The sequence below is a fragment of the Pelodiscus sinensis genome, chromosome 1, assembly GCF_052426305.1.
Source record: "Pelodiscus sinensis isolate ZL-2025 chromosome 1, ASM5242630v1, whole genome shotgun sequence".
Taxonomy (NCBI): Eukaryota; Metazoa; Chordata; order Testudines; family Trionychidae; genus Pelodiscus; species Pelodiscus sinensis.
The window spans coordinates 129516060-129530672 of NC_143052.1; the positions used below are offsets into that span (position 1 = coordinate 129516060).

The window sequence follows — 14613 nt, forward strand, 5'->3', positions numbered from 1 at the left end:
ATTATCCTCTGAGGCTTAAAAGCGATTGAGGAAAAAAATATAGAGTTGAAAAACCACAAAATCGGATTTGCCTACTACAAGCAGATCATGATGGACTCTTTTTCTTTTTTTATACTTACTGTACGTGCTGTGGAACTTAAACTTTAGTGAATGCATATTTTGTAAGACATTTAATGAGTTTACACTTAGTATTGTTAACCCTTCACCAAGTATTACAGTGCTCTCCTCTGCTTGTCTCCTTATCTTTACATTTTATTGCAACTTTGTCATTGTTGTAATTGCTGTGCATGGCAACAGTTTGACCCAATAAAGTAAAACTTATTTTTATTTTATTTACATTATAAAACAGATCTTGAGAGGCACAAAAATATCTAAAAACCTAAATATCAGGTTAAACTTGATGTTTACTAAGCCAAAATGAATAAATAGGACTATGAAAAATATAAGATACATTACTTTAAAATACAACAAAGTTGCTAAAATGAGTAACCATAGCATTCAAAGCAACCAACAGTCTGTTCTGTATTTTCATGACTTTCTATTAAAAATGTAAGATGAGTTTGAATATTTTAAAGATAAGTTTGTACATTCTCTCATGCTGTATATGGTATAGATATAGATGTAGATATACTAAAAGATTTACCTGGCATTACTTGGCTCCTTAACTCAATTACTTTTTGGCTTTTGGAAAATAAAATAAAAATCCTTGCTCTGGGGTGGAGCTGAAGATGAGGGGTTCAGTGTGCTGGCTTCCCCGGGGAGAGAGGACTACTCCAGTCCTCTCTCAATAATGCAGCTTGGGGGCAGATGAGAAGCTCCTCTCTTATGGCCGCTGCAGCTCTACAGGTACAGCTTGGGCAGGACTGTATGTACCCTGGCTGGGGCAGGTCCAGGTTCATCTGCTCTTTATGCTCCCGGGCCAAAGAGAGGAATGCAACAAACTGTGCACTTTCCCCTCACTACAGCCAGTAGTGTCCCCAGGGCTCTTGCTACACTTCAAATATGAAAGCGCTGCGGGGAGCATGGAACTAGTGGGGGACTCAAATAGTCTCCCGCTGACTCTGTGCTCTCTGCAGCGTTTCAAAGTGGCAGCGCCAGATGGAGCCTGGGGTCAGCTGGGGACTCCGGGCTGCACACGGCATTTCAAAGCTGCAGACTGCGGGCTCCACATGGCTCTGCTGCTTTGGAACTCCCAGCTGGCCCTGGGCTGCATGAGGCATTTCAAAGCATCAGTGCCATGTGGAGCCAGGGGTCTGACCCTGAGCTCCACATGGTGCTGCCACTTTTAAGCACCCTTTCTTCTCCCCCTGCCTTGTTGCCTCTTTCTGATAGCATTTGCTTATCAGATAGTCGACTAGTTCACTAGTAGTTCACATTCCTAATGTAGGGGGCATGCCACCAGCTTAGCCCTTTGACCTGCTTGGTGATTGTCTCTCTTCTGTATGGTTTTATGAGAAGCAATTCCCTTCCAGGCACATGTCATTGTCCTGGAACAATCAAACCCTTACCTTGTATTAAGTTATGATAAGAGGAATCTGAATACTGATTTTAGAGGTTCTAGATCTTTCTGTTTAGGAGGGGTTCTTGAACAAATAGATAAATTGTCTGTGTGTACATAATTTACCCTATGACTTTTCATAAAGTTAGTGTGCCACATTATTATTATTATTTATTATTTATATTCAAGTGCCAAGAAGTTCTACTCATGAAACCGGACTCGGCTGTATTAGATGCTATGTACACAGACACAGACACCCACACCAATTCAGAGTCAACTAGCTTACATTCCAAGCAGTTTAGGAGTACTGTTTCTTACCTTTTTGTTGTTAGTCCCTTAATCAAATTCAGGAGCATAAATTTAGCGTTCCATTTTCATAGTGTTAAGTTGTGTTAAGTACTTATACAAATATATAATAAATAGAAAGCTAAGAAAATGCTTCAACTGACAACCGAAAACCTAAATTTTAAACAGAAACCCATGTTCCGTAAGACAGAGCTTAATTTTGTTTCCCTTTGTTTTCATCTCAGAATTGATAACAACCTGTATTAATAAATAAACTATTTTATTGGGTCATTAATCTGTGTACTCTTTCTCTTTTCTTGGATGGATCTTGGTGTTCAAACAAAATTCTCTATTGTGTTATGCTGTGGGAGGTTGAAACCTGTGGAAGCTACTGGATGTAAAACCTGCCTTTTATTCAGGATAATGTAAGAATGTGTTAGGTTTCTCTTGGAGTAAGATAACAGAAACAATAGGAACCATTCCCAAAACATAGTCCATAAGCAAAACTGGTCAGAAACTGAGCTATGTGGATGCTAAGATTTGCTGGTTGGTGGGTAGGTGTGTGTGAGTAGCACTTTGACAGACAAGGCAACCAAAAGCCAGAGACACCCAGAAAAGCACTTGTAGCATGACCCTGAGGGAAATCTGAGAGAGCTTTCTGAACAGAGTGTTGTCTGGAAAAAAAGATTGGGAAAGTAGAGCAGAAAAACCTGTCTTCTTTTATATGTTGTTAATTTCCTTCTGTGTCAAGTGAAACATGACTCTCTATGTACCTTCTTTTTAATAAACAGGTTTGCATCAAGAAATATCTGACTTTCTTACCAAAGCTGCGAGTCTATCCTAGAAGTCATTAAAGTCGTGGATCACCTGACTTTCTGGGACCTCTGACTTCCACAGTTGCAGTTTCCCCAGGGTGGTGGTGCCAGCTGCCCCATGGTGCCAGCTGCCCCAAAGATTGCCAAAGCAACAGCAGTCCCAGGCTATGTCTACACTGCAGACTTTTGCACAAGAGCCCTACGCCTCAGAAGAGGAGGTTTGCAAATCTTGTGCAAAAGTTTTTTTTTTGCGAAAATGGACCCATCTACGCTGCTTGTTTTTGCGCAAAAACCTCTTGTGCAAAAAGCCTCGGAGAGAGAATATGCTTCATTAGCATACTCTCTGCCAGCAAAAGCCTGCAGTATAGACGTAGCCCCAGTGGGCCTCCAGCAGCCAGGGGGAGTCAGCCTGTCACGAGCTTAGGGGCTAGCCATCAGCTAAGATTCAGTCGGGTATTTACAGTAAAAATCATGGACAGGTCACAAGCCATGAATTTTTGTTTGTTGCCAGTTTTTGCTTTTCACTGATGATTATCTATGACTGAATCTTAGCCTTACTTATCAGTTTCTCCTCGAAATGGAAATAATCTGCAACGCCACTGATGACTGACTAACTACTGAGGTCAAAAGAGGCTCTGGAAAGCATGTTTCCACTTGTCCAATTAAAATATTTGAGATTTCAAAATTTTTAAAGTCACATCAAACAAGAGCTTCAGGGGAGTAGCCAAGTTAGTCTGTACAGGATAAACTTAAAAAACAACAAATGGTCTGGTAGCATTTAAAGACTAACAAAACATGAAGATAGTATCATGAGCTTTTGTGGGCACAGCCCACTTCTTCAGATGACCAGCACCATCATCAGAACAAGGTTCTTCTTCGAGTACATGTCCCTGTGGATTCAGGAAAGGGTGTGTGCACTCCTCTGCAAAGCAGTATCTATGGGCCATTGCCTCAGGTCACAAATGCCTCCGTCACCCAAACACCCTCCCTTACCTCAAGCTCCCTTCTGCACCCAATCTCCATCCCAGACCCTGCACCTCCTCCATTAATATCATGAAAGAGCGCAGTCCTTGACCACTTTCCACATTTCTTTGAGTGGCCCCCCCAGCAAAAATTTTTGCCCACCTCTTACTCTATCCGCATCCGTTCCACTCCTCCCGCTCCATCCTCTTCACGGATGCGTCTCACTGGGAAGTCCTTAGATAATAAGTTCATTGTCTTTTCCTTCTGGGAGCAATAGACCCAGTTCCACTAGAGTTCATTAGAAGAAAGTTCTGTTCCTGATGCTTACTTGTGCTCAAGGGAGATGGCGTGTGGAGACCAATTCCAGTTCCTGAAGTCGGGAACAACTGTGTCCTAGCACAACACCCTAGAATAGTGATACTAGTTACTATAATCCCATCCTTGGAGCCAAGAGACTAGTTCATTGCCCTCACCCTACAGGACAGCTACTTTCATTAAGCCATCCGCCCCTCACACGAGCACCTCCTATGTTTTTTAGTAGGGGCAGATCACTGTCCATACTGAGTTCTCTCTTTTGGACTGTGTACCGCACACTGAGGGTGTTCACAAAGTTTTTCTCAATGGCAGCCACTTTCCTTTGCTCTGAAGGAATACGAGTGTTCCCATACTTGGACAACTGGCTTCTCTTGGTTGCCCAAGAGGTTCACTTGGAAACGGGCAGGCTGGGCATTAACACTATTCCAATCGTTGCACCTTACATAACTCTCTCCTTGTCCAAGGTGGGTCAGTCATGAGCGTTCCCAGCTTCCTCATTCATCTTGCTGAGAGTAATGGCAGCTAGGAATTAAATTTTGAGAGAGAGGTTGAGAAGGGAGCAGACAGCCATTGGTTCAAAAGGGGGTTCTCTTTAGGGCATTTAGATCAAGGCTGAGGTTCCACTGTGGAACTGAGTGTCAAATGAGAGCAAACTAGCTGCCTAGGCCCATCAGGAATTTGGCTGCAATAGATGGACAAAGACTGTAAAGCCCTGGATGGATGTGGGCCAGATGTACACTGACAATAGGCTCATATGATGCCCCTCTTGCCTTCTTTCAAGGATCTCCTTTGAATATAATGTTAATCAGGAGCTTTCCCATCAGTGTTTTGCCCAAAGCCTTATGCCTCCTCAGAAGAATCAAGTCTTCAGTCCCTGGACATCAAAAGGGCCCTTGTCTTAAATCTAAATAGGACTAAAACCTTTGAGTCTCTTCCAGGTTATTTGTGTCATGTGTAGAAAGGAAGAAGGGTCAACTGATTTCCACCCGAAAGCTAAGTAAGTTGTAAGTTGCATGATTTGCTATGAAAATGCTTGTGTGCAGCTTCCTTCCTGATTATCAGTACATTCTACTAGCACTCAGCCTTCTTCTGGATCTCAACTGAAGGATGTTCCCATAGCAGAAATCTGCAGGATTGCTGCTTGACCTTCTCTCCAAACTGTTGCCAAGCATTATGCCATTTTATCACTGCCAAAGATGACACCCCCCCCCCTTTGGTGATTCTGTCTTACAAACTGTACTCGACTTGAATCACTGCTTTGGAATTTTCAACCATGGAATACCCATAGGGACATATACTCAAAGGGGAATGGTTACTTACCTTTCAGAAACTTGAGTTCTTAGAGATGTTTTGTCGCAATGAGTGCTCCATGTTCCACCTTCCTTTCACTCTCTGTGGACCTTCCAACTTCATGGTAAAGAAGGAACTCGGCGGCAGTAGGCTTGCACCTCCTCCTATGTCCAGAGCACAAGGCATGCACATCCTGCAGTGCAGAATTCTTAGGAGTAAAACATCTCTAAGAACATTAGTTACTGAAATGTAAGTAACCTCTACATTTATTTAGTGTGTTTGTGGTTTTTTTATTTGGTTCCGTGTTTCACTGTTCGTTAAATTCACTGATATTAATTTCTGCCTACAATATCATGCTACAGGAGATGACAGAATAGCTCCATAAAAGAGTACAAGAGCTAAAGTCTGAGCTTCTGCTCAATTGGCAATTAACTCCTTTCCTGTTTTGCAGAGCACCTGGTGAAGACCATGAGCTGAGGCTGGCTCCGAAACTGGGGTTGCCGCTTTGCCAGGCTTTGGCAGAGTTTGACAACGGAAATTATGACAAGACAGTAGAATTACTTCATCCAATTCGCTACCAGCTCTTACAGATAGGAGGCAGTAATGCTCAGGTAAAGAGGCTGATGGTTATTTTAATAAATTGCATTTGAGCAGGGCTTGTTTCTCTTTCAGTAACATGGGTTTTAACTTCTGTTTTATTTTTATTTTTCTAAATTTGTGATAATTGAGAAAAATTTATCAATAATAAATACTGTGTCTCAACTGCTTAATGGTGATGGTAGAAGCAGATTCCTCGTGGATGGATTTAACTGCCCCTAGAAACCAAGCAATTGTTTGCAGCATTTATTACTAAATATTAACTTCCATTCATTTTTATGATTTCTCTTATTAGAGGGATGTTTTCAACCAACTATTAATCCATGCTGCATTGAATTGCAAATCAAAAGCCCATCAGAACCTGGCCAGGTAAGTACCTCTTGCTAAAATGAGGACTTACATTATCACAGAATCTAGATCAGTAGAAATAGTATTCATCAAAGCAGAAATTGCCAATCCTTTTAAATATTGTAAATTGTAAGAACAATTATATGCCAGCAGAACTAAGGCAATGTAGTATTCCATTTAATCTTTTATGGCACAATCTACAGCAGTTGTCAAATATTAACTTGGTTCAGCTGAACTGGTCGATGTTGTCAGTTCATTGGCAGTGACTAGTTCAAATGCAAGAGACTGTGGTAAAGGTTGGGATCCTGGCAGAGCATAGCAGAGAGTCCCAGCTCAGACTGCAAAGAAGAGGGTGAATCTCTGGCTACAGAGGAGGCTGCCATGTTGCTGAATGGCTCCTGCCCAGGCACAGAGCTATTCAAGCAACAGGGTTGTCTCCTGCTATTGACAGTGCTGATTTGGAGGGCCTCTGCTCCACTGGGTCAGGTCTGCAACCTTTCTTACACTTTATGCCTACAAGGGCCAGGTGTCACTACCGCACTGGCACACCAGTGTGCGAGCTGACTCAGGGCCAGGAGCTGTGCAGAAGTGGGACGACCTCCTCTCCCACTTGGACAACGAAAGCCTCCATAACACCATCTGTCTGCAGTTTGAGTGTGTCACTGGCCCCACCTCCATGCAGAGAGCCCTGCTCTCACAGCCCCTTCCCTGTAGGGCCACAGGACAAGTGACACCTGATCCCTGCAGGCTCAAGGTGTGGGGCAAGGCTGTCGATGGTGGAGCTGCAAAGGACTCCCTGCAGTGGAGCAGGAACCAGTCAGTAGTGGGGTGGCCTGGGGTTCTTTCTCCTCCTTGCAGACCTGGCTCGGGGGTGAGGGTGGGGGCGGGGAGGGGTGTCTCTGTCCCATCAGGACAGTAGCCTCTCCCTTACACTTTGTGCCTTCGGGGTTTGGGTTTCATTGTCCTGGATGGAGCACTGTGCAGCCCAACTCTCCCAACGCTGCCTGTCTCTCCCTCCCCCCCACCCCCCGGCATTTCATTGTAACAGCTAAATTGACAGTTCTAGTTATCAGTTACTGTGGAGCCAAATTTCAGCTCTCCGTCCTACACTCTGGTTTTATTGGAAAGCACAAGAGCTGCTCACATGAGCAGAGTAGCAAACTCCTGTGCCCATATTGAGGCCTGCTGAAAGAATTGAAGCCTTAAGATCAGATTCTCTTTCGCTAGTCTGACACCAGAGTAGCTCCACTGACTGCACTGGAGTTAGCCCTGATTAACACAAGTGGAAATGAGTGGAGAGCCAGGCCCCTAGCTTTCAAGTTATGATGATCATTCCAGCCTCCCAGGCATGAAGAGATTTTTGTCCATTTTATTCATTTTCTTCTTATCTCTTTGCCAGAAAAACTTACCCTCAAAGTTGGGGAAGGAATATTAAAATAATGTGAGTGGCTAGTCTGCGTATGAGACATCTTATTTCAAATGTTGGTTATGGTTAAGGGTTATGAAGTGAGGCACCAGAGCAGGAGAGGATTGGTAGTGGTAGAATGGGAGCTTGTAGGAAGACAGCAAGATTGGTTAGCACAGCCTCACAGAGTTAATGTGCTGTGCTATTTTCAGTACCATATGGCTTTGGAAATGGGGAATAATTGGAGGGTTAGAAATGGAAAAGGGGAGGTCACGCTCTTATCTGCTGGATGGTATTTGTAGTCAAGGCATGCAATATGGGCATTTAAAACATAGCAGTTCTGTTTTCTACACTGATTTTCCTTGGATAACTCATAAGAACGTAAGAAAGGCCCTACTTGGTCAGACCAAAGGTCCATCTAACCCAGTATCCTATCTTCTGGCAGTGGCCAGTGTCAGGTGTCCCAGAAGGAATGAACAGAACTGGTAATCATCGAGTGATCCATTCCCCATTATCCGTTCCCAGCTTCTGACAAACAGAGGCTAGGGACACCATTCTTGCCCATCCTGGCTGATAGCCATTGGTGGACCTAACCTCCATGACTTTATCTAGCTCTTTTATGAACCATGTTAAAGTCTTGGCCTTCACAATGTCCTGTAGCAAGGGGTTCCACAGGTTGACTGGTGTGACGAAATACTTCCTTTTGTTCATTTTGAACCTGCTACCTATTAATTTCATTTGGTGACCCCTAGTTCTTGTGTTCTGAGAGAGTAACTTTTCCTTATTCATTTTTATCAGACCAGTCATGATTTTATAGACCTCTATCATATCTCCCCTTAGTCATCTCTTTTCTAAACTGAAAAGTTCCAGTCTTATTAGTCTCTCCTCATAAGGCAGCTTTTCCATACCCCTGATCATTTTTGTGTTGCCATTTTCTGAACTTTTTCCAATGACAAGATATCTTTTTTGAGATGAGGTGACCACATCTACAGGCAATAAGATATTCCCTATCCTTAATTATTCCCAACATTGTTTGCCTTTTTGACTGCCACTGCAGTTGAGTGGATATATTCAGAGAACCATCCATGATGACTCCAAGATCTCTTTCTTGAGTGGTAAAAGCTAATTTAATCCCCATCCTTTATTACAAATACTGGGGATTATCTTTTCTAATGTGCATTAGTTTGCATTTATCAACATTAAAATTAATCTGCCATTATGTTGCCCAGTCACCTAGTTTTGTGAGATCCCTTTGAAACTCTTCACAAACTGCTTTGGACTTAACCTTTCTTGAGCAGTTTTGTATCCACATTAAAGTTCCAGTGACTAAAATATTAACCATCTTATTTGCTGCAGCAAGTCATATTTCAGATGACACATAACTACTAAACCAGGAAACAAAAACCTCCTTCTGTGATTTTGAGCACTGTATTTAAGACCTGTTTTTTTGTTTGTTTATTTTTTTTCCTTTCCTGCCTCCCTTCCTTTCTTCAGATGCCTCCTGGCAGAACGTGATGGGTTGAGACCAAATTCACCACTGACTGAGCGACTTATGCGGAAGGCATCAGCTGTTCATATGATGGAATGAATCTTAAATCTGTTATTCCAATGGAAATAATAATTAGCTCCATAATCACTCGCTTTTTATGGAATTAAAAGAATTGAAATAGAGAAAATTCTGCATTAGCAGACATGCTAGATCTTTTCACTATCTGATCTTTGGGAAGCTTGTTTTGGTGATTCAGCATCATTGCTTGGGCTTCTGGTACACCTCTCATTCTTGGGAGATTGTAACCCACTGTGTCTGGCAGGGCAGCAGTAAGCAAAGAAAATAGGTATCAGTCATTTGTTTAAAGCATGTTGAGATGTTGTTTTTCAAGAGAGCGCATCAGTCTTATGCTGAACAGATTTCAGGATAATACTGCTATTATGAAACTGGTCACTGTTGAAGTAGGCAGTGGTATTACTATTTCAGAACATGAAAGGGGATGGGTTGAACTATTCACATGAAGAACCTTTGAAAAAAATAAGATGACATGTGGGATATACTAGGGAGGAATAAATAGTACCAAAATGTGTAGAAAGTGAACATATTTTGGCCCAGAGTTGCTTTTGAGCCTCTCCCTCATGACCTCAAAGTCCTACTTTCACAGAACCTCTTCTGCAAATAGGGACAGAATTTGGGAACCTTTTGCTTCCATACATTTTTGCTCCATTGGACTCCTAATTCATTTAGAGGTGGAGGAGGAAAGCAGGAATTCAAGGAATCTACTGACAGTCTCCTATGGAGTAGCTGTAGCTGCAGAGGTGCTTCAACCCTGGGCATGCAGTTCAGGTCTTGGGGAAGATGAATGGGGACTTCTGCAACACACATAACATGGCCAGGCCAGTGACCCTACCCAGCTAAGTCTTGGCCTGTCTGCTGGTTCCAGATTTGTCTCTACCTTCCTCAAAGCCATAATTTTGATTAATTTTTCTCTTAAAATTCTACGGCGTGTGAACTGATCTTGGAAGTCAACAGTTCCATAGTTGTTAAAACTTCTTACTGCTTATTATTGCATTTTTAATGAAAGTTATATCCTAATAATGCTGCAATTTTTATCACATCAGTGGACAGAATTAGTAAAATCTTTGAGTGATCCATTAAAAATTGTACAGATCTTTTCTCGTATGTAACTGTGTTCCTTTGATTAGCATTGAACTGAAACCATACTTCTAAATTATAAATGTAAGAATGACATTTATGGCAATGTGATTTATGACATTACTAATAGTAGCTTAAAGAACTTCATTAAATTCAAGAAGATGGTGATTGAGTGTTTTTCTGAACTTTGGCATCACCAAAGAAGTGACTAATTTATAAAGCTGTGCAGTTTTTGAATATTCTACATACTGGGTTTTATTCAGTGTACATCTTACTTTAGCAGAACTGAAGTCAGAACTGTTCTATACACTCTTCATATGCAAGGAAAACCACACAGGGATTTGAGGTATCAAGTAGAGCAACAGTCTTCTCCCTTCCTCTCCCTCCTCAAACAAATCCCATTTTGAGACTCATTTTCAAAAGTGGAATTGGTACCCAAACCATTTTCGTTAACTTTCTTTCCCTGCCATCAAACCGCTCCTTTATTCTTAGAATGAGTCCGCAGTGATTTTCATTGAAGTGTTTCATAGTTACTCTGCTTAAAGCTGTTTCATCTGTCAAATTGGAATGAGCTGTAACCACATTAATACTTTTTTTTAATGCTGAACAATCCCAAAGTGCTTTTCAAATTGCAGAAACAGCACCCATGAAATACAGCCATAGTGAAGGTGGAGAGAAGCAACTACATGGGAGAGGAGTGAAAACTTGTCCAAGGACACTGGTCTCAGCTATGCCTCCTCCTGCATGGATACAGATGTTTATAGTTTTTGTAGAACTGACAGAACCTCTCTTTAAAGTCCCATATAAATGAAACTGTGTGGTACTATCTTTATCTGCCTCAGGGGAAAGTTGACCCTAAACTGAACTTGTATGATATGACTGTAACTACTGAAAGTGGTTGCTTATTTTTTATGTTATAACTAAGCATCATTCCTCATACCACCACAGATCCCAAGTGTTGCACAAGGTTACAGTTCTGAACTCCTGCTCTTTAAACAAATACCAATAGAGTTTATCTAATTGACAGATTCTATCGCAAATATTATTTGAGAGAAGGTTAGTTCAAGGAAGAGGTGTGCTAATAGTACTGTGCTCATCCTCAGAAGTACTAAGTTGATAAAAGTTCTGCCTTTTCTGGGCATGGTGGTGGTAGGTGGTGTCTCTTCTTTCTGTAAAATAGCCTGGCAACCATAATAAGATACACAAGAATAGGGGTGAGGGAAAAGACACAAGTGGTCCCACCTTCAAACTACTAAACAGCTGTTCAAAGCATTATATATAAACCCAAAACACACTTACCGGTAACTATTTCCGATATGTTTTGCCTTTCAGGACTTGATCCTGGTACAACCTTAGCTTTATTTGTGATTTCAGGAGCATTTTAGTTATATGTGTAAAGTATTATTTTTAATTATAACCATAAATAACAAAGCTCAGATCCTCTAAGCTATTTTGACACTTACTACCACCATTTAAACATGACCAAATTCTCCAGATACTGTAGACACCTCACTCTACAAACTGGGATTTTCAAATCCACCTAAGCTCTGAATCATGTCACATCTAATGTGACCTATGCCATCAGGGGCCAGCAGTGCCCCTTTGCCATGTATATTGGCCAAACCAAACAGTCTCTATGCCAAAAGATAAATGGACACAAATCAGACATCAGGAATGGGAACACTTTAACCTCCCTGGACATTCAGTCATGGCCATCAGAGTACCTGTGCTTTTTCGGATAGGCTTTTTTGCACAAGAAACCCCTGCAGAGCATCCACACTTGCCTTTTTGCACAAGAGCTGTAGCGCAAAAGAGTTATGTCTCGTGAAAGGAGGTTTACCTACACCGCAAAAAGCTCTCTGTTCTGTCGATTGACTGTAGATTTTCTTGCGCAAAAACACGCTTGAGATGTGGACGCTCTGCCGGTTTTTGCGCAAAAATCTTGTAGTGTAGATGTAGTCACATGTGTTACTTAACTTGCTTGTTGACGGTCAGCCTGCTGCACAGCTCACATACTGCCCCCGGACTGAAAGCTCAAGAAGAGAGCCTGGCGAGGCAGTCACAGAGGAAACTTACTTAGGACCACAAGTGCCACTTAATGTAAATCATTTAGAAGCTTTTGAAATCCATACTCTTAATGTGGTTGATTTTTTTCTGAAGTGAATGTTTTGAGCCAGTGCAGCTTAGGGTAGGAGGTGCTTTTGAAAGCCAGAGTTATGGCACATCTTAATTTTAAAAATCTAAAGCAGAGCATATCCACAGGCAGATATCTTGAAACCTGAGAGGGGAAGAAGTTGGCTGTGGAGACCATAGTTGGAATACTTTGTTCCCTTCTAAGCAACTCATCAGTTAGATATAGACAATACAAAGAAAAATTACACAAAGTGATTTAAGAGGCTAGAAGGATGAAAGATGTATTTTATTATCCCAATAACTTATATGACTGTAGTTACTTTTGCAGTGTATAATAGAAGCGCTACAATGTCTCGTCACTCTGTAAAAAAATAACTATGATTTATTTCTAAATAATTTTCTGTTTAGCTTTTTTTTTCAGCTTGGAAAAGAGGAGACTAAGGGGGATATGATAGAGGTCTATAAAATCATGAGTGGTGTGGAGAAAGTGAATAAGGAAAAGTTATTTACTTATTTCCATAATATAAGAATTAGGGGCCACCAAATGAAATTAATGGGCAGCAGGTTTAAAACAAATAAAAGGAAGTTCTTCACACAGTGCATAGTCAATCTGTGGAACACCTTGCCTGAGGAGGTTGTGAAGGCGAGGACTATAACAGAGTTTAAAAGAGAACTGGATAAATTCATAGAGGTTAAGTAAATTAATGGCTATTAGCCAGGATGGGTAAGGAATGGTGTCCCTAGCCTGTTTGTCAGAGGGTGGAGATGAACGGCAAGAGAGAGATCGCTTGATCATTACCTGTTCATTTCACTCCTTCTGACACACCTGGCATTGGCCACTGTTGGCAGACAGGATACTGGGCTGGATGGACCTTTGGTCTGACCCAGACTGGCCATTCTTATGTTCTTAGGAGTATATTGCTTAAATGTTCCCTGAATTAGTTTGTCCAAGTCTAATTCCAGGCAGAAACATGTGAGACCATGTTGCCACAGAAGTATTTAATACATAGAAGAGAAACGCATGCACAGTTCTTATTTCTTTCAGAAAAGAATCAGATAGGGATAGCTTGAACTATATGCTATACAGGAATAATTCACCCATTGAGAAATCATTTACTTTGTTCCATATAGAAGGTATTCTTTCACATATAGTTACTGTGCTATAAGATAGTTTGCTACAATGTTCTATGAAATATTTCAACTGATCTTACAGTACTTGCAAGACATGAATATTTTTCTGATTTAAAGATGGGAAAACTGAAAAAACAGAAGATAAAGTGACTTGCCAAACATCATTGTGCATCAGTGTCAGAGTCAATAACAGAAGCTAGCTGTGCACCAGAGGGCAGAATTTGGCTTCTATATCTTCCCAAAAAAAGACACAATTTTCTATATTTATTTATATTAGCTTTCAGTGAATAAATTCTTGCCCGTTTCTAAGCAAGTAAAACAAACTGTTTTAAGATGCTTACTCTTTTAGTCACCATACTCATGCCTGTAAGATTTAAGTAATTTTAATCTTCTATAAGATATAAAATTGTAGAGGTGCAGCTCCATCCAACATGTGAAATGGCCAAGCATGAAGTTAGTACTTAAGAAGCAAAGTGTCCCCTAGTGACCAGTTGAGGTAATCATTCATTCAATCATCTTTACCCAGAAGATAAAGGACAACATTTATACATGGATTACTAAATGAGGCACCCAAATAAAAGTGGCTGAAATTTAAGGTGTGCTGAGGAGCTGTAATTCTCACTGAAGGCAATGAAAACCAATTACTTAAATTAGGCCATATAACTGAGCATTTACAAAGCTGTACAATTTTGAATCCTTGCTTTTCTGCTGATTTGGATGAGCAATTGGTTCTTTAATCCTCTGCTGGAAGTAGCTGCTTGGGGGGGTGTGGGGGGGGGGGGAATCTGCCATCGGTCACATTCACAGAGAGTCACTTTTGTCCAACAAGGAATAAGGATAATAGTGTTAGCCTCCACATGACTGACAGGCAGCTTCACTGTAGGGATTCTACCTTGACCCTTTCTCATAGTTCACTTCCACATTATTTCCTGCTTAATGGTAAAGAAACTGTACACTGGGGGTGTGTCTAGACTACAGGGTTTTTTCCAAAAAAGTGGCCTTTTTTTAAAAAAAAAACTTCCCCTACGTCTAGACCGCTCCTGCATTCTTTCGAAAGTAAATTGAAAGAATGCGGCAGTTTTTTCAACCGCAGAAAACTTCATTTTACGGGAAAGAACGCCTTTTTTTGAAAGTGCTCTTTTGAAAATGTGCTATGTAATGCAAACTGTGCTTTTTCGAAAGAGAGCAT

General features: G+C 41.2%; 1 protein-coding gene across 2 annotated transcripts in view; it reads left to right on the forward strand.

The window, feature by feature from the left end:
* TTC38 (tetratricopeptide repeat domain 38) overlaps positions 1 to 10973 on the forward strand; it is a 31421-nt gene extending 20448 nt beyond the window's left edge. The window contains exons 12-14 of one of the 2 annotated variants that reach the window (XM_025180910.3): positions 5618 to 5777; positions 6059 to 6132; positions 10796 to 10973. In XM_025180910.3, the coding sequence (XP_025036695.1) occupies positions 5618 to 5777; positions 6059 to 6132; positions 10796 to 10823 (262 nt within the window). In that variant the 3' untranslated portion in view covers positions 10824 to 10973. Of the gene's footprint in view, positions 1 to 5617; positions 5778 to 6058; positions 6133 to 9010; positions 10329 to 10795 lie in introns of those variants that run through there. The other variant, XM_006115479.5, reaches the window with a different exon arrangement.
* Positions 10974 to 14613: the final 3640 nt, after the last annotated feature.